This window comes from Nicotiana sylvestris, chromosome 4 (genome assembly GCF_000393655.2).
Source record: "Nicotiana sylvestris chromosome 4, ASM39365v2, whole genome shotgun sequence".
NCBI classification, from domain to species: domain Eukaryota; kingdom Viridiplantae; phylum Streptophyta; class Magnoliopsida; order Solanales; family Solanaceae; genus Nicotiana; species Nicotiana sylvestris.
The window spans coordinates 109,591,210-109,611,467 of record NC_091060.1 but is presented as its reverse complement, the minus strand read 5'-3'; the positions used below and the strand labels follow the sequence as shown (position 1 = coordinate 109,611,467).

Genomic DNA, 20,258 nt, shown 5'->3' with positions numbered 1-20,258 from the left:
TCTCCTTTGTCCCGAATGCAGTTCATCCCTTGCGCAATCTGACTGTTCTGTGAGGAATTATTGAGTGAAGAGCAATGCCAAAAACTCAGAATTCAGCAATAAGGTCAAATTTAGATTGGTCTGCTTAAGACTAGCTTTCTAACTCTTTGATTGACAAATAAAATTGACTAGACTTCGGTAAAAGAATTGACGTGACTTCGGAAATGCAGACTTTTGCAATTCGAAGCTTGAAAACCAGGGTTTTGCCGCTAACCAAGTTTTAAAGGGCTGAATATAAGTGGATCGTGGCAGTAAGGCCGCTCTACCACTTAGAATACTATTAATCCAGTTTAAAAGAAAACTAAATGAAATAGCTGCTTTTCTAAGCATGGAATATCATATATGCACTAAAAGATAAATACAAACTGATTCTAACTAAGATTACGGCAAGATTCTGCCTGTATGATATACATTACAAAAGCTGCTCTAGAAAAGATTATATCCATAAATCATAACTAATTGAACGAAACCTAAGAGACTATGCTGAGCGAGCAACATATTTTACTAAATTGTGCTCAGAAACTAATTAGAAATTTTCAATTTCAAACTTGCAGCAAGATTATTGACCAAATACATTGTCTCTGCATTCCATATTCCTGATGTTGAGAGCACATTAATGACCAAAGAAGATATATATCTAGAGCCAGTTGAAAGGGAAAAATCCAAGTTTGGTTCTTTAGCAATACTTCACGTTGAGGAGCAAAGGAGAGAAATATCTAGAGCCCTTATAGTTGAAAGGGGAAAAGGCATCTAAGTTTAGGTTATTTAGCAATACTTCAAACATTTTCTTCTTTCCTAATTCAATCACCACGGCATAAAAATCATTATGAGAGGTTATTAAACTCAAAATCCGAAGACAAACTCAGCGCTAACTCTCTAGAAGGCAAACTAGATGAGAAAAAGACTAATCACTTGGCTCGCACACAATACCTAAAGTACAAGAAGCTTCCTATTGTGGACCAAATAAGCTCAAGTATTTAGTCTAACATAAACCAGAGTTACCCGAAAAGAATTTTGAAGGAGGTTTTGCTTCTCCTTCTGAAAGAAGGCAGTAGGAATATTACACATAGTAAGGCAAAACAAGAAAGGGTGCAACATGGCTACCATTTCAAAAACTAACTTACACTAACAGGAGATGTAAGAGGCCAACAATGTCGAGTTTCAAAGGACAGTGATTATTGGTTAACCAACTACTCTGGGTTAGTACACGAACAGTCTCCCACAGGATGGCACCTTCACTGAAGTTGATTTCTGCTACCAGTATAGGTGAGGCAGAAGGATACGAGTCATTCAAAAAGCTGACATTTAGATTCCTTTGGAGGTCAACTTTGCTACATAATGCAACAAACTTACCTGATATACCACCATCAAATGGAAGCAACCCTATAGATTTTGGCAAAGCTTGTTGCAATCCAGTAATCATTGGTTCAACAGTAGTTATCTGGACGAGAATTCGCAATGCGTTAGCATTTAAACCAGAGCTTTGTAATGATAATATGCCACAAATTGCAGACAGATGAAGCTAAAAATACTTTCATTTATATGAACTTAAAGTCAGCAAGATGATTATCAAATAAGGAAAAACAAATCATGATAAATCAGTGGCTCTAGTACAGTGACATGAATACTGAAATAATAATGCAGGACATTATCGGGAGAGACACTAGCAATTGTCATAGATCTGTTTACCTTGTTCGATATATGATCCAAAAGGGCTCGCATAAGCCAAGGCAGTGACCTAGATCCCACGAGCTTGACTAGAGAAAACATGTGAGGAACGCCAAAAAAACCACAGTACAATCGAGCAAAGCTCTGGTAAGCAGAATTCAAATCCTACAGCAAGAACAAAGGGAATGATTAATTATACTATATAATAATTCAAATATCATGGAAAGCAATTGTATCCAGTCTATCCAAGATACATGAAATATAATTATCTTCAAATCAAATACAACTATGACAAAAAGTTGTTTGCATCTAAGTTGCTCGGACTCTTCACTTTAGGTGCCACACCTGTGTCGACACGACATGGGTATGAGTATGGGATCCTTACCGGATCTAGTCAACCGATTTTTGTTAAAATAGCACGGTCTAGCCAGTTTTCGGACGGGTCATTCAAAAATAGTCAGCGTTTGCCAAGTCATTGAAAAATAGCCACTATTTTGCTGCAACAGAGACCGGTCCAGCATAATATATTGGAGTTCGGTGCACCTGTGTATGAACTTCCAGCATATTATGCTGGACCGGTATACTTTGCTGGCTCCAGTATAATATACTGGAGACTGGAGCACCGGTGCTCCAAACTCCAGTATATTATGCTGGAGTATTTTTCCGGATTTTGAACAGTGTTTTCGTTCAGATTTATTTTAACATGAAAAGTGGCTAAATTTCGATTACTTTTGAAACTGTGGCTATTTTTGAATGACCATTTGTAAATCTGGCTATTTTTGAATTTCTCCCACCGATTTTGGATACTTTGACCAAAATCGACAGAGAAATTCGGGACAGATATAGTGATTTTTGAAATCAAAACAAAAGTTAAGGTGAAATTGAATACCTTGTATATAGAAATTTCTATGTCAGTCCTTTTTCTTTTATCTCCTTCTCGAAGGACTGAGGCTAAGGGGAATTAAGGGTACGGAGTAAGGGGATTTTTGGGTGTACCGTACCAGTACCACTACCGGTCCTAGGGGGAGAATACTTAAGGGGGGCGGTACTTAGAATATTTTTAAATTAAAATTTTAAAAATTTGTTGTATTAAATATACACAAACTTAGAGGTTAAAAACATAATTAAGGGGGTAGAGGGGGTTCTAAGGGTACTTTTTCCGGTACCCTCCCACTCCCTGTTCCCTTTGCCTAAATCCCCTACCCCTACCGCCCAACCGGACTGGGACAGAGCAGTACTGGTACTGATCGGACCAGTTCAGGGTAATCCCCTCCCCTTAGCTTTGGAAGTACTGATGAGGACAGGGTTTCAATCTCTCACATTCTATATGCTGATGATACTCTATTGTTTTGTGAGCCAGAGAAAGAACAGATGCTTTACCTCAAAGGAGTTCTTTTAACTTTAGAAGCAGTCACTGGTTTGAGGACTAATTTGGCAAAAAGTAGTATATTCAGTATAAATGCTGATGATATTATTGATGAATTGGCTGATATTTTGGATTGTAAAGTGGAGAAGTTTCCAACAAGTTACTTAGGGCTTCCTTTGGGGGCAAAGAAAAATGATCCTAATATATGGAAAGGGGTTTTGGACAGATGTGCAAGTAAGCGAATTCCTTGGAAAAAACAGTACCTATCCTTTGGGGGTAGGCTCACTCTAATTAATAGTGTGTTGGATGGTATGCCAACATATTTGATGTCTTTATTCTCAATGCCTGCTTTAGTAGAAAAAAAGATGAATTCTTTGAGAAACCAATTTCTATGGGAAGGGAATGCTACTAAAAGAGATCACATTTGATAAAATGGCAGATAGTATTGAATGATAAAAAAGGAGGTGGTCTGGGAGTAAGGAATTTGAAATTGCATAATAAGAGCCTACTTTTCAAATGGCTTTGGAAATACATTCTGGAAGACAATAAAGTTTGGAAGAATTTGATTAATGCCATTTATGGTAAAAGAAAGGCTGGAGACCTCCTGCTTTACACATGAAGGCAAGAGGTGGTTTATGGAAGTGCATTAGCGGACAATGGGAAGAATTTTTGGATTATACTAAATTGGTAGTTGGAAATGGACAAAGAATCAAATTTTGGACAGATGTATGGATAGGGGATGCATGTCTAAAATCTAGATTCCCTAATTTGTACAATTATTCTGTTAACAAGGATGGTACCATCTCTGATTTCTACTCAGATACAGGTTGGCAGATAGTTCTCAGAAGGAATTTGGATGACTGGGAAATTGAGGATTATTGCCAATTGCAGCAGTTAGTAGGACAAGTTGCTATTGATCACAACAAGGTGGATTCTTTGATTTGGACTGTCGGCAAGGATAGAACTTTCTCTGTGAAAAGCTGTTACGACAGGTTGATAGAACAGTCAAATCACAGACATAACAACTGGCCTTGGAAGATTATTTGGAAAACCAAAGCTCCAGTCAAGGTAGCTTGCTTTGGGTGGATAGCAGCCTGGGGAGCCTGTTTAACTCAGGACAATTTGCAGAGAAGAGGTTTAAGCCTGTGCAATAGGTGTTACCTATGTGAAGAAGAGCAAGAATCAGTGAGCCATCTACTTCTGCATTGCAGAGTATCTAGGCAATGCTGGGATCTATTTTTTAGCATATGTGGTATTTCATGGGTGATGCCTCAAACTGTGAGGGGCTTATTTGAAACTTGGCAATCCCAAAGAGTACCTAGAAGGCTGAAACAGATGTGGAGAACCATTCCATTGTGCATTCTATGGACCTTATGGCTGGAAAGAAACAAGGCTTGCTTTGAAGGACATAGAAATAACATCATTAGAATTAAGAATATATGTCTTCATAATCTGTATTTTTGGTGTAGATGTAGCCAGTTAGGAAATTTGAATCAATTTATGGAGTTTCTGGAGGTGTTGGGAGGGGGAGAATAGTTTGCGGATGTTGTAATTTGGGATGTTTTTCTGTAACTTTATTGTACCATCTTGGTACCTTATTAATAAAAGTTTTACCTTATCAAAAAAAGACAGCCCTACTTGTGTGTAAAATCTCAATAGATATTTGAATTATTTTTAGCCGAATCCCCGCACCTATATCCGTACCCCCAAATCTTAAAATTTAGATCATGAAAGATCCGACCTCTAGATACGCACCCGTATCGGACACCCGCACCCGAGTCCGAGCAACTTAGGTTTGCATAGCCATTTGGCAATAAATTTAAAGAGGAGAAAGTGGAGGTTGAGGTGGTTGAATGAAAGACAACACCACCAGATCTTTCAAAGAATCCCCAATATTCATAGAAGATAAAAGATATAATGTCATCGAAAAATAATATACAGATAGCCATGAACTTTAAGAAAAATTAATCAGAGGGAGTGACAGCAAATTACAAACTCTCAAAAACTTATGTACTTTAAATTTCACATTTATCTCTACACTGGCATACAAGTCTCATTGAATATTTACTGGCATACACGTCTCTAGTTATCAGAAACAGTCTCTCTACCCCTTCCAGGATAGGGGTAAGGCTACATACATCCTACCCTCCCCAGACCCCGCTTGTGAGATTACACTGGATTGTTGTTGTTGTATACACATCTCTAATTGGACTAAAAAGACTCCTTGTAAAAACAGAACCGAATGCAAGTGTAATTACAATAACTAAACCTTAGTCCAACTAGTTGGTAACTTTTATATAGATCATTTGCTGCAATTGTGTATTCTGTCTTTAGTAGTTCAATTGATTCTGAGAGATTTTAGGTCTTCTGAAACAACCTCATAAGATATACCTCATCTCCCTTAGCATTCAATCATCACAATGTCGCACCTATACAAGGGCATGTGGAGATCTACCTAGGAAGCGGGGAAACTATCACTTCGACCTTTTCGTTTCCTCTATGTGCTCTACTTGCACTGTTAATTGCTCATTTTATCAAATTGCATTAGTAAGATTCAGATATCATTTCTTCAGCTCAGAGAGTAACATTCATAATATACGACTGAAAATACACTGAACAACTGCTGAAAAAAGTTGCAACTGAAGAAACTTAATAGACATACAGAAGCCTCAATATGGTAACAGCAGAAAACATCATTTAAAGAGTAATAGAACATTCAGGAAATGTGCCAAGGAGGTAGTTTCTTACAGGAGTACCACAATAGAAGTTTGGCTTTGCATAAGGAACCGAAGGCTTTTGGACAGGAACAGGGGGTACTCGTGATGATCGGACAAAGCGCTGAGTTGTATTGCAAAGGATGAAATTTGGCAAGAAGTCATTTTGCATTTCTGTCCAAATCTAGAGCACATCAAGAGCATAATTAGTATCCTTATTACATTAGTGAGTTGTTCCGGTATTGACAACTGTCTTAGTAAGACTCTTAATTAGAAATGTTAACAGGAAAACAATTCGGCCCGGGAGATGTATAAAATTCAGGAAGAAAAATTAGCACATATCGCAAAACGATATTTGAAAACATAGATTGGCCAGTTATCCATGTAAGCAGGTTGATCGTTCAAGTACTCCACACAAATGAAGACAATCAAGGTTAATCTACTGTACTGATGATAAAACTAGCACCGTACTAAAGCACAGCACATTTATTTTGGTCTACAGACCCTTTTTCTTCACTTGATCGATAAACTAAGCTGCAGCACTTCCTTTCCAAAAAAAATACAGACCTTGCAGTAACCAAAATGACGGGCTATATTTTCTGTTTATGTGTGCCCGCGTAGGCATTGTTGTTTTTCCCTAGTTACATATGAAACCTACTGCAAATCAGTGCCTTGTTATTTACTCTTGTCTCTTCTTTTTCATTTTCCTCCCTTTTCTCTTTTCTTTGGAAGGGGGGAGGGGTGGGGACTATTTTAAGTTTTTAGTTTTGAACTCTTAGCTTAGCATTTGGTAGTTCTCTGTTGTCCAACTATTGACTGTAACTGTACTCGTCACTTGCTTGAATTGAATGAGAACCCATTTGTCATGTAGCCCAGAATGAGAACCAATTTGTCATGTACCCAGCACCACTCCATCACCCCACTCCTATGCCCACCCACAGACACAGTGTGCCAACCATCTTTCCCTCCATTCCCACGTACCTCTTCCCTTATCATAATTACCAACAGTCCCCAAGGAGAAAGCAAATTTAGAATCTTGCAATCATATCGTTTCCTTTTCTTCAAAAGAAAAAAATAAAAAAGCAAAAGCCAACAAGTCAGAGGAATATTTTTTAACATTTTGCAGAAATTAGAATAGGGTTGAAGACCAGAAAGAACTTACAAAAGAAAATAAAACTGGGAAAGTATATTGCACCAGAACATCATAAAGGTGAAGACATGGAATCAAAATTAGGTCCAACAATTAACTTTTCAAATCATAACTACTGCGAACATGTCGCCCTTTTCATTGGTTGCATATGCAGTACATATTAAGAAATCAACGAAGTTCATAACTATGTGATATACATATATATTCACAACTGACTAGAATTGCGGAGCTTATAAAATCGTAATTAAAGCCACAACTCACCAGAATCAAGAAGATAAGTTAAGGTGGAGCAGGAGATAAAACAGAGATAGATAAATATGAGTATCTGTCATACTACGTTTCACACAGGATTGAAAAAGATACTGACAAACCTGAGAAGCAAGTCGACTAGAATAAGAAACAAGGGATACATTCTCCTGCATCTCGTTCAACATAAGATTGAAAGAATCTATTATAAGGTCTTTTGAGAGCAATTCATGAGTAAGTTGCAAAATGTCCAGCAACATTTCCAGTTCCTGATATATTTAGAGAGAGAGAGAATAAGTGTTAAAATTTTCAATTAAGAGCCAAGGAAGGTTCAGATTTTGGGTTAATTCAGAAGATATGTGAGAGTTTGTACCACAATGGCACATAAATCCTGTGATTCAAAGCGATCAAACAGGAATTCAAGATTATCTCTGAACATTTTGTTCATCCTATCAGCAATCAAACTTCTCAAGTTGATGGTCCTTCCTAGAAGCTGCATGTTACAAAAATTCTAGTTAGAAATTAATAACTAAAGGAGTGAACGTAATGTAGGTAAACCAAGATTCTCATATACAACTCCAAAATTAGAACATAAATAAGTAAAGTAAAAAGTGTACTCTCTCTAACAGCTTAAGCTTTCCGTTGAGATGGTCACACATTTCAACATAAGTAAAAAACAACTGGTCAACATGGATGCATCTCCTCTAAAATGAATGGTGCCTCGAGGATATGTTTAACTTTTGTAGACTAATGCGGCATCTATTCTTTTAAGAGGTCATTGTATCCATGTAACTGGTTTTCATAAGTAGGTTTGTGGAACCTTTGACAGATACAATATAATATCTTCTCTTTGCAGATACAGTATTATATTTTTTTTTTCTTTTTATAGAAATTAACAGTTAAATAATTATATCAATAGCATATTTTCCATCTCCTTATTTTTCCACTCTTTTTTCTTTTGTAAAAAAGGTTGATGTCAGACAAGTCACTTGTATTGTACCACGTCTGTTAAATAAAACATATCCAAACTTCTCAGCGCACACCAATCAGGAATTTTATTTCTCAATCTTTGAAAATGGAAGCAAATGCAAATTTGGGAAATTCCATATATTGAAGAAAACGAGGTAACTTGATTACTAGTTGAACCAACTGTCACTGGACATAACAAAATAAAAATAAAAACAAATAAGTTCATTACCAGATACAGAATCTATATTTATACTTACCTTCACTCTAGTCGTCTTTAAAAGTGCTATGAATCTCATTGGCTGGACCGCAAACTTTTCGCCAATATCTATGGCAAAGAGGAATGATGGATCAAGTAGCTCCCTGCAGAATAGGAGATCGTCAACTTCTGATAGACCATCTCATTTAGTAAAAGTTACACGTAAAAAGTAAAGAAGAGAAATACCTGGCTGCCCAACTTTTGTAGTATGTAAAAATAGTCTCACACAACTTCAAGACAAATATATCAAAACAATTGTCCACCTAGAGAATATGGAAAACAAAAGGTGCTGTAAATGCCTTTTAATTCACAAAGGGAAGATAGTGCTTCCGATTGAATCTGCTAAACTAGATTTCCTAAAAGCATAATCGATATTACGATATCTTAAACAAATTGCACTTTAAATATCACATGAGCATATGCTACAAGGTGAGAATAATGCTTGAAATTCAAAATAATAGAGTTCCTTTAGCTCATAAGATAGAATTAAGAATACAATTCAACAGCATCAAAATCTGCTGAATATAGAGATTGCATGTACATATGTGAAGTTAGGAAGATGGAGAGAAGATGACCAAAAGGTTTTCCCCGGGATCAACAATGTTAATATGCGAATTTAACGGTTTATTACCTCAGCTTCGATTTCATCATATAGAAAGCGTTGCTTGAGGATCACTAATGCTTGCTGAGCAGCATCATTATAGATGTCAAATGGCATCAAGGCACTCTCCAGAAGGCCAATGATTGGAGATTCGATCACATGATCCACCAACATCCATGGAAGGGAGCATTCAATGGGGAACTGCAAATAGATATGAATAAAGTTCCTTGAAATAGCCATTAAAGATTAAGAAGAACTAGGCAAAGCCTTTTCCGTACATTTTTTAAATTTGTTTGGGAGTAAGTAAACTACAGAAAGCACAACTTTTAAGATATTAAGAAGATTCAGGGCGCCTCCTACTTCCAACTCACAAGAAAGGAATATCAGGATGTTGATATGTATTAAGAAAGGAACCTCTTTAGCTGTGAAGTTGAAATCCATAGATATACCACCAGCATGGAACACCAAAACTTCTAGCAAATAGGAATTTAACTATGCAAAAAAGGGATCATCAAGCAAGTTGGCACTTATATACCTGTATAACACGAGAAGACTCCAAATAGAATTCTCTAAACCATAAGAAACCAAGATCTGTCAAAGTTCCTAGAGTAGCTGCAAGGAGTGCATTGAAATGGATTATGCTAAGGAAGATATATTACAGAATAAACAACTTCCATATGCTCAAAATAGTGTTAGAGGAGTCTGATGCAAAAACATAAAGCAATGGCATATGAAGGCCAGAAAAATGACACAGAAGAACTAACCACACTCTTATACGTGCAAATAGCTATGACTAAATAAGTACAGTATCACTAACAATTATACACCCTAACTTGCACATTAATATAAAAGATCATGAATTTTAATGAGCCTTACAGGATATGAATAACACAGTATAGATAGATACCTGTGTAGTCTAATACATGCAAGAAAAAGCCAAGCTTGTAGAAGAATGTCTCCAGTTGTTTCAAGTCATTGATAGGTATTTCAGAACCACTATTTCCAAAAATGCCACCAGGCTTCCGCATGTTGCCACCAGAAACCACCTCATATATGAGGAACTGCAAGCAATGGACCTGGCGAAAGGGAGAAACATTGATATGAGTAATATATAGTTTACCCAATATCCAAGGTAGACGCTTCTAATGTATTCTCTTTTAGATATAATCACTTTCATCATTATTTGGTTTGCTAGTTGCTACCAATTTTGCACTAACTTACAGAGGAAGAAAAGCACTACTCCGCGAGATATAAAGTCATAAGTATGACTTCTGACTTCTAATTTGGGAAAACTTGACTAATATAGTACTTCAGGAAAAGATGTTTTAGATGTGCCATGGATGTGCAACTATAAATGCTTTAATCAAAGAATACTGAAATTTTTTATATTCAGATCCAGAAAAATTAAACATCTTGTGCCTAGGGGTGGCAAACGGGCGGGGTGGGGCGGATATGGACGGGTCGAAAATGGGTGATACAAAAGAACGGGTAAATTATCCAACCCAACCCATATTTAATACGGATAAAAAAGGGTTACCCCGCGGATAATATGAATATCCATATTATCCATGGATTCTTGAATATGATCACTTTTGGGAGAATTCCATGTCTCCCAAACTTGAGAAACCCCCAATTTGAGGCTTTACAAATGTAAAAGTTAAACCCATTAGTTATCCATTGGTTATCCATTTTCTAAGTGGATAATATGGTTCTTATCCATATTTGACCCGTTTTAAAGTTCATTATCCAACCCATTTTTTAATGGATAATATGGGTTGATAACTCTTTTCTTTTAAGCATTTTACCACCACTACTTGTGCCTAACAGAATAAAGATATTAGATAAGTAACAGAATATAACCCATCTGCCACTACTTGGATCACGACAATGCATGTATAAGGACAATGAAGCTTATAAAGAAAGTAGTAAATTTTCACTCTGGCCATGTAAGCCTCCTTTGTGAGGTGTCACAAGTATTCAAATGAGATAAGAGACCACAAACTATTAAAGAAGCAGTTCTACCCAGAGCAATACCTTGAGTTAATAAGAATATCATTTATGATTGTCATGCGTTTTAACAATAATCAGAATTTGTACTTGAAGTGTACTACAACATTGAATACCAAATCAGAAAATATAAGGAAACCTGAGCAGATGTTGGTGCCACTGGCCTTGGAAAAAAGAAGGTCCCTCTGCTTTCTTCACCACTATGCTGATATGACTGCATTTCAGTCTCTGGCTTACTAGTATTTGCCATCCAATCTGCTGAAAGTGTCCTCATATCAGAAAGAATTCTGAAAACATTGCAAAAACGCAGAGCAATTAGAGACTAGAAGGATCATCAATTGGACCAAAATCCAAGTTATCCAAATCAGTTATGTATGACAACAAGGTACTCCAACTTGAAAGACCTATTGCGTATGCGGGGTTTGATACTCCAGAGCCAATCTGTATGGATTCATATAGAAAGTTAAATTTTCCTCAAATGCGTTAGCATTTGCATATCCTGAAGCATGGAATACCCAACACAAACAAAATATACAAAGACCAAAAAGGACCAAGGACATAATTTCTTATCCCAAAAACCCCCATAATCTTCTTACCCATTAGTGACCAAAATCACTTGTAAAACATAATCTTAGCCACCCTACAAGGTATAATTTCATTTTTTTTCTTTTGTCTGTTTTTTCAATAATCCCTAGCGTCAAATTTGCTCAGTTCTCGCACCACTCTGGTTTCCCTTTTGCTTACTTGTAAATTTCAGCTTTCAACTATTGTGTATAGCTCCCTTGCTTTCACATCATTTTCCCCAATACACTCCCAAAACTATGCAAAAGCTTTAACTTGCTGCTTTCTGAATCTCACAAGTCACAGTTGATGTTTTCTCACTTATTTGTATATCAACACTTCAAAGTAGAATTGTATGCCTCTCCACCTTCAGCAAAAAGTACTCAATTCCAAATTGTGTTCCCAAAGAAAAGGTGTTTCATCTTTTTCATAATAAACATCATAATCAGAATGTTATTCTCTACCGAGTTTCATCACTCATAAATTGTCTCTCCTCTTTCGAGAACAGCCTTTGTCATGATTAAGTGGAGTTTTATAAAATGTTCCAATTTATCACTTGATTCATTTATCGGGGACAACTTTATCCTTTCTTTAATTTCTCATCAATGGAATCTTTTACGTTCAGCCCAAAATAAGTTTTTAAGAAAATAGCTTTACACTTTAACTTAGGTAATAATGTTTTGCTTTAAAGATATGTTAATCACCAAAAGAAATCTGTATCCTACTCCAGTCAAAACATGCATTCAAACTATTACGACTCATTCATTCGTTGAACCTTGGGGATCACTATTACGATGATGAATATACTTGAGCTTTCATTGACTTAATAAAAGAAAAGAGAATAGTAAGAACTGCCCGAAACAAAAAAGAAAGAAAAAAAAAAGAGGAAGTGGTTTCCACCTAGAAAGGTCTTTCTTCTTTCGAAATGTTGTCCGCAACATTGTCGCCACTGTATTTTGAACAAAATCTTGCACCTCTGCATGGATTGTCTCCCACAAGGCGTCGGTCACTGAGGTGTCAACCTTCTGCATCATCGATCCAATACTCTTGATGTAGCTCACAAGTTCAACCAGAGCCTTCCTTTCTTCAGCACTATAATTGTACCGTACTACCTTCATTTCAATTTAAGAATAGTAAATTTGCAGGTATCATGTCAGATGCATATTTTTTTTTAAAACAAAACAAAAAAAAAAGCAGCTCTTCTCAATCATTTAGGGAGCAGTTCCGTTTTCTTTTCTTCCTTATTTTATGGCAGTTCCATTTTCTTTTCTTCTTTCCTTTTTTTTTTTTGGTGAGTGTTGTGTGTGTGTCTTGGGGGGGGGGGGGGGAGGCAAAAGAGATTGAGGATTTCACTGAGATGCACCATTATATGTAAGAGGGCAACTAGTACATAAGAATCAAATTAAATGAAACCTTTTCATAGTCAGAAAAAGATGCAGGCATCTCTTGTGACTCTATTGGAACGGGATCCTTGCATGGGCGAGAAAATTTCCAAGCACATTGCTCCCAAACTCGTGCAGTCCATCTGCTTAAAAGTTGAAAACCTTCAACAACCATGTCATAAATATTTCCTTTGACTTCCTTAACCCACTCAACATCCACACCATCTATTGACTTTAGCAAGACAAGCTGCAAAGAAAGCCGAGATATAATATGATCAGAACCATTCACTAATGAGGATTCATATGCAACATAGTCTGGGTATTCGCGAAAAAAGGGTTTAGTGAATCTTGGGTGTTCATTTCTTATTAAAAAAAAGAACTTGAAAAGGGAGATTAGTTTAGTTTTCTGGTTAAGTTTTTATGCAATTTTTTCTGAGGGCCAACGGACACAGTTCGAAATTGGCGTATAATGGCCCTGCCCGTCTACCTTTCTCCATTTAAATACTAGGCTTTTGCCTGCGGCGCGGTCCGAGCCCGTGATGTGTGCCTAACCCAGACATCATGTGCTATGCTCTTGCCACTAGACCAAAGCATTGGGGGCCAAAATTTCTTTTTCAGTTACAATTCATTGGAAACTAAAATTCTCCCCCAAAACTATGTAAATTTACCACTTGTGTTTGATGCAGCTTCCTATCCCATTCTCACGCTCTGCCTATTCCCCTACCCCAACACCGTAATAAAAGAACAAAAAGAAGAATGATTACAGCCAGAACACTGTTCCACACATTCTAAAAGAAACAAAAGAAAAGAAAAAGGAAAAGTGTGGACAGTTGGTTCCCATGCCGATGCTCAAGAACCAAATACTTTTCTACCTTTCCATTTCTTTTCTTTCATTTTCCTCCATATGTTAAATCACAAATAAACCCATCCATCTGACATTCAATAACTTCCATATCTCCCAATCTCTCTTTATAAATTAGTTTTAACTTGAAATTCCTAGCTTTCTATTGTCCCTGCAGTACATTTAAGTATTCATATTAATTTGAAAGGAAATTCATATTTGAAGTACAGGACTGATCATATCGGGAGAAAAAATTAAATCTTATTTACAGGTTCCGTATATTCTGAAATTAACATTTCCATCATACATCTCTAAGCAAAAGAGCTATGTTACATTGGAAATTCATTTGTCTTGATGTACTCGTGGCGGATGAATGGGTGTGACATGAGTACGGGTGCTCCATGCAAATTTCTTAAATTACAACCAAAGATGGTAAAAAGTGTGTATCCATAACAGATATTCACGGACCCCTGTTGATTCATAGCTATAAACGAGTCTATATTAACATTGCTAAAAATATTGGAAGATCCAACCTCCACCTCAAACGAGTCTCCCCATAGGCCCGTACATGTTGAGTTTCTGGAGCCAGGTTCATATATATTATCGGGCTCAATTCAAATGGAAGATCCAACCTCCACCTAAAACATTGCTAATCAGAATATGTGATACTTGATCTGTTATCACATCGGCCACCTAAAACATTGCTAATCTGAATCTGTGAACTCGACTTGCCATCAACTCTACGAGCTGTATTATTTACAAGTCGTAGAACACATTGAAAAAAAAAAGAGAAGAAGAAGTCAAGAGAGAGAGAGAGAGAGAGAAGCACCTGACTCATGGCTGAAGCAAAACGAACAGTGAAGTCATCATGCTCAGCACGGATCGCCCCAATATGGTTGACAATCAGATATTGCCGCTGATATGTAAATGTTCGTTAAGAAGTTACTTAAAGTAAACCCTTGAAGATCTTCCAGTGGATAGTGGAGGAAGTTTATTAGACAAAATAGAGGAAACAAATGGAAAGTATAGAGAAATTACTTATAAGTTAAAATACAAATAAACTCCCATAGATGACACGTACTATAAAAGAACTAAAGCATTTAAACTTTCTATCATTAAATATGAACTGCCTGATATTTTATAATATTTTAGAATACTTGCTCCAGTAGTAAAAAACATTTTAAAAGCCGTTTACTGAATTTTAATACCAAGAAAAAATAACACCTCCATTAGAAGGCCAAATAAGTTTTATGGATTCAAACTTACTGCTCTTGTGAAGGAGGGGGGGGGGGGGAGAGCTGCAAAAAATGTGTACAATATTAAACCACTTCAAATTAGGACAATATTATGCTTGGTCGCGACTCTTCAAAGTAATAATGTTCGTGGAGAAAAGTAATAATTTGGGACTGCTGGTGAAGAGAGGGAAGTGTTAAAAGAAAAAGAAAAAAACAGATATTGTAAGCTTTCTCTAACTATTTCCTTCAAAAAACAGTAGATTTTCTGTTACTTAAGTAATCAATTGGAATAGGGAAAGGAAAAGCACCGCGCTAAAATTCTATTCTGTTTCAACAGAATCTGTTCTCAAGTTATCAGCAGTAATGAAAAGTAAGTTTCAGGAAAACCGATTCTGACTCACATGGACCCAAAATTGAACAGCATCAAAAGCAACAAAGAAGATTAAAGGTCAGAAACACTGAGAAAGGATATTCTTGTGCCTCACGCGGTTGCAGCTCATGAGGTGCTGGAAGAGTGAGAGCCCGAGTTTGTGCAGAAAATTTAGGGAAGTATGTTGATAACTCTTTTAAAATTGCAGCAGGAGACAGGTGAAGATCTGGGAAAGCAGGTATCACAGGATCATTCTGCATATAGAGAAAGGTAACAAAGGACAATTTTCCAAGGGGTAGAGAGTATGAAGTAGTAAACTTTATATCATAATAAGAGCAAAATGAACATACCTTAAATATGTTAATAAGTCTGTTGATTTTCACCCTTTTGTACAATGATTCGCTATCTTTCTCTGATGATGATGCTAAGACAACAAGGACAGGCAAAACACGAAGAAGTGTGTGCCTCTCCGGAAACAGAAGTGCAAAATTCAACTCCAACGACTCGACTATGAAGACAATGAGAATTTGAAGAATGTCTTCAACACTATAAAGAGTCAAGGAGCTCAGGAAAAGTAGAGCACAGGAAATGAGTAGACAATTTCATGCCATACATGATAGAAATTACGACCAAATCAAATGATATTTAGATACAAAAAATCGCAAAGTGCAGACATTAGTGGTCAGATATCTTGAAAGCGATGGACATGTGCTGGCTTCATCAGAAGTGCCCTTCTCCATGATTTGTGCTATACTCAATCAAAGTGACTTATATAAAAGGTACTTCAGATTCTCAGAATGCAAAGCTGAACGAATTGACCTCTGATATCGAGGTTGGAAGATTGATTACCTTTCTAATATAAGATCCTCCCAGACAGATTCCATTCTGTCCCAATGGTTAATCCAATCCAGCAGGAAATACCAAGTTGGCTATGTCAAGCACTGGTTATTTCAGATCTTACCTTTCTAAGGCCATCAGCAGAGGGTAGTATATGCCAATGCTCTCTCTTACCATTCTCAGGCGATAATGTCTCTCTTAGGATTTTCTATGCATTCTTCCTCTTTATCTTCTTTTTCCTTTCAGGACGGATTTTGTTTAATACGTAAATAATTTGAAAAAAATTAGGAACATTCATTCAGGGGGAACTAAAAGTATATAAAAGAAATGAAGTAAAAATTCTGAACTTCAAGACAGGATGTGCACAAGTTCCTTTTGCAAAATTCATGGTTATGTTTATAGTGACTCTTGTAGAAGTCAGATTTGAATATTTTCCTCCAAATCAAACTTCTGGCTCCTTTCAGGAATTCTGTCAAAAGAGTAGGTCTGAAAAAGTTAAGTTTAGTTAAGTCGAAACTGAACACTTTTTTATTAAACTTGAAAAGCTGTTTCTCTTTTACTTCCAAAATCGGATAAGTTAAATATCTCAGTTATGAAGAAACCTCAAGATTTACAAGGATGAAAATGAAAATTCCTTCAGACTAAATGTTTTATCACCTATGTAGTTATGAACTTTCAGATATCTAAGATGATTAGCTTCCAATAAATAAGACCTATCATAACAGATCTTGAAGGCCATGAGACACAGTAAATACACATACATACAAACATATACATAGACAAAATTCACTCAGTGCTGCAGCATCATTTTACCATTCCTCTGGGTAGAGAAAGATTATTGGAAGGATACTTGTTCACCCGGAACATCTCAACATGCAAGTTTAACAAAATAGCCCACCTCGTGCTCAAGAAGATCTGAAAATATGTGCAATTCATGTTCAGCACACACAAATACGTGCAAGTTCACATGATGCAAAAACTTAACGTAGACAAGAATTAGATATGCACCTGCAAATCATCCAACTCCTCCCTCATTGAATCTGTATCTTGCCACTGTACACTGACTTGTGTGAATGTTCTGACATATTGGATAAGACAAACAAATGAAACACTTTCACTCAAATAGGAAGTTCTATTAAATGGAAGATGAACTGAAATTCCTGATGTTGGGAGAAGTACAAAAAAGAGGGGAAAAGAGAACAACCATGTAACAAATTTCTTAAGCCGCTTCATTCAATCGATCAACTAAGCTCAATTCCTAACTAGTCTGGCTGACTATATGAATCCTCTGTTTTTTATTGCACTCTATTCAGGCTCATTTTGTTCCAAATTTAGGCTACCTCATTATAAACATAAGAATTTGTTGACTAATACTTCATGAGATACTAAATATATATTTTTTCTGATGCAAGCACCCAGCACAAACAAACAATTAAATAAATTTTTGTGGGACCTTTGGTTTTTTCCATTTCTTCTTTCTTAGTCATTGTTCTCTCTTTTGGACTGTGAAAGGAACACCAAGATTTGGCCCCTTCACCAGGCAGACTGGCAGTTCAGAGCTCAAAGTTGTTCCTCGAGGATCCTGCCTTTTCCACGCCCTTTTGCGCCCCAGGGAGAGGATGTTGGAATTGCCTCTAATTTTCTAGTGCCTAGTGGTTACACAATTTTGTAGGTGGCATAACAGATCTATGTTTTCAAGAATGCTTTCAAATTAAAATCAGAACAGAAGTCTGGGAGCAAAAGCGACCACACTCGGTATACACTGAACAAGAACAAGCAACACTTTAGAAGATATCACTGCTGAAATATAGTTTGCTACTAAGAGAGTTTCAATAAAATATGCAGATAAAAAGTATTGATTGCAATCAACAAGGAAGATCTGCTCATAAATAAACACCAAACATGACGGTAGTCATGAAAAATTTCAGAACTTTTACCATCAGTTACAGTGTTTTTCTTTTAAACGATCACTTACAGTGTTCATATAATTCCCTCGTGGTTTGATTGACAAGCATTATTATTGTTAAGTAGTCAATTTATAACATGTTAAGCCTTTGTGCAACCAATTGTCGTAAACGGCAGGGATTGAAAAGTTGAGCACTCATGAAGAACAAACAATTAACATGCACATCTTTACCTTTTGTACCAAGAAAAGTCATTAGGTATACTAGCTTTTGCATTTTTAAGATGATCAAGCTGGATCAGAACATCAAGTAACTTCAGCATGGACCTGCAACAAAATATTTGAATATTTATGCCTTATTGCTCATTGCAAAGTCAGAGATTCAGGGGCATTTGAGCAAAACAAGTAAATTCATCAATCATAAGCTTAAGAAAACAGAACTGACAAACTAAATGTACTAGTAAAGTTGCAAGCTCATTATCACAATATCAGGTCATGATAGAAAAACTTGAGCTGTTCAACTGTATACTTTTTGATCTTTTCTTTGGGCTAATAATCATGTAGTAATGAGAAATCAGGTGGTACAGCAGACATGAAAGAAGGATTCATTGAATGTTTTGGATCTGTGCAAATAACTGGCGTCTTAATTTCTTCACAAAGATTAATCCAACAATACTGCACCGATAAAACATTGTCTCCTAAACAATGAGACAATATTATACACTATACACACATTTTGCCATAAAATCCAGAACTGCATAACCAAGTTTTTGGAACTCATTCTTCCGATACCCTTTTCCCCAATCACCAAGTTATATGAGACACAAGAAATAGATACCTTGGCATGACATGCTAATAAGTTCTGGAATTTTTGTTTCTTTTCCTATTTTCCCTCCAAAAGAGAAAAAACATACTGGTTTTTTCAGGTTAAATCTATGTCAAGAGGAATTTGACTGCCTCGCCTAATTTTAATTGGTCTAAAGTAATAAGCTATGCGTTGTCATATCAAATTTTCAGTAGTCAGACCAAGTACTGAACATTTCGCAAATCTGGACTATTGAAATTTGGCTTTGATGCCTATGTAAATTTTTCTGATACACACTGCTAGCTAAGTAAAGCTGCTTTCAATTGTGCATTTTAATGCAAAGAAGAGACCTCTAACAGAAAACTGACACGCTTGCGAAGATCTTTTTTTAAATTTGGTAAACCTCACCCCCCCCCCCAAAAAAAAAAAAATTAAAAAAATAGCCCTATGCAGGAGCCAAAGAGTGGTTTTTTCCACTTTGGTTCCTTGGCGACTCAAACCCCTAAGACTGGAGGTGGAGCGCCCTTTACGCTAGGCTTTCCCTTCCCTCGTAACATTTCCGAAGATTATACAAACCATAAAAGAAGCAATTACCATCTAGGATGTGAATATGAAATAGTGGCAAGTAATTTAACCAATTAATGTAAATAATTACAATTCAGAAAAAAGGTAATAGACTAATCTTTTTTATAAATATAAAGAGAATAGACTAATGAAAAGATAAGACACATGTACAGACCATAGATGAGTTACTGTGGGACCATTAATGCGACGCTCCGGTCTGGAAAAACGTTGCATGTCAGCTGCCAGCTGTGTTGAAATGGATCGAGCAGAAAAGCTTGTGTGAGAAAAAATTTATATCTTTAGCAAAGATTTTAGATAAATAGAATCACGGGTTCAAACCTTAGATGCAGCTGATGCTTGCCATCTCTGGATTTCACGCAGACGGCTCATTTCCAAATCCAAAACTTGATAAGTTTCGAGATACAGGTCAGCCTGGCTTTGCTTCATAGAATCTGGAAGCTGCAATACTAAGTCTATAACTATTACAAGTTTATTAAAGGAAAAAGAAAAAGTCGGAAGGTGGAAAAAAGAAGGTGAAGACATCAAAAAAATATGTACAAGAAAGAAAGATTAACAACTTCAATCTGCCATAAATTTGCCTCAATTATTGAGAGGAACTTTATCTCTCAGAAAAATCAGCTTTCAGCACTTGTTTTCTTGCTAGGGCTTCGTAAACACATTTAACTACACAATAAACATCCAAACAAAGTTAAAGGAAATACAAATCTAGATAACATACTTAAT

The 20,258-nt window shown here is 36.4% G+C and overlaps 1 protein-coding gene across 2 annotated transcripts in view; it reads right to left on the bottom strand.

Annotated features, from left to right (window-relative positions):
* Window positions 1–20,258, bottom strand: part of LOC104209966 (protein PIR) — a 42,277-nt gene that overhangs the window by 14,738 nt on the left and 7,281 nt on the right. For both annotated transcript variants that reach the window (XM_009758742.2, XM_009758755.2), the window contains exons 5-25: window positions 19,854–19,973; window positions 19,690–19,760; window positions 18,380–18,472; window positions 17,251–17,320; window positions 17,093–17,157; window positions 15,756–15,951; window positions 15,508–15,659; window positions 14,630–14,723; window positions 12,991–13,206; window positions 12,478–12,689; window positions 11,156–11,303; window positions 9,917–10,085; window positions 9,545–9,621; window positions 9,040–9,210; window positions 8,595–8,671; window positions 8,410–8,512; window positions 7,557–7,676; window positions 7,309–7,452; window positions 5,822–5,971; window positions 1,729–1,872; window positions 1,393–1,480 (exon numbers count right to left, since the gene is read on the bottom strand). In XM_009758742.2, the coding sequence (XP_009757044.1) occupies window positions 1,393–1,480; window positions 1,729–1,872; window positions 5,822–5,971; window positions 7,309–7,452; window positions 7,557–7,676; window positions 8,410–8,512; window positions 8,595–8,671; window positions 9,040–9,210; window positions 9,545–9,621; window positions 9,917–10,085; window positions 11,156–11,303; window positions 12,478–12,689; window positions 12,991–13,206; window positions 14,630–14,723; window positions 15,508–15,659; window positions 15,756–15,951; window positions 17,093–17,157; window positions 17,251–17,320; window positions 18,380–18,472; window positions 19,690–19,760; window positions 19,854–19,973 (2,680 nt within the window). The remainder of the gene's footprint in view (window positions 1–1,392; window positions 1,481–1,728; window positions 1,873–5,821; window positions 5,972–7,308; window positions 7,453–7,556; window positions 7,677–8,409; window positions 8,513–8,594; window positions 8,672–9,039; window positions 9,211–9,544; window positions 9,622–9,916; window positions 10,086–11,155; window positions 11,304–12,477; window positions 12,690–12,990; window positions 13,207–14,629; window positions 14,724–15,507; window positions 15,660–15,755; window positions 15,952–17,092; window positions 17,158–17,250; window positions 17,321–18,379; window positions 18,473–19,689; window positions 19,761–19,853; window positions 19,974–20,258) is intronic.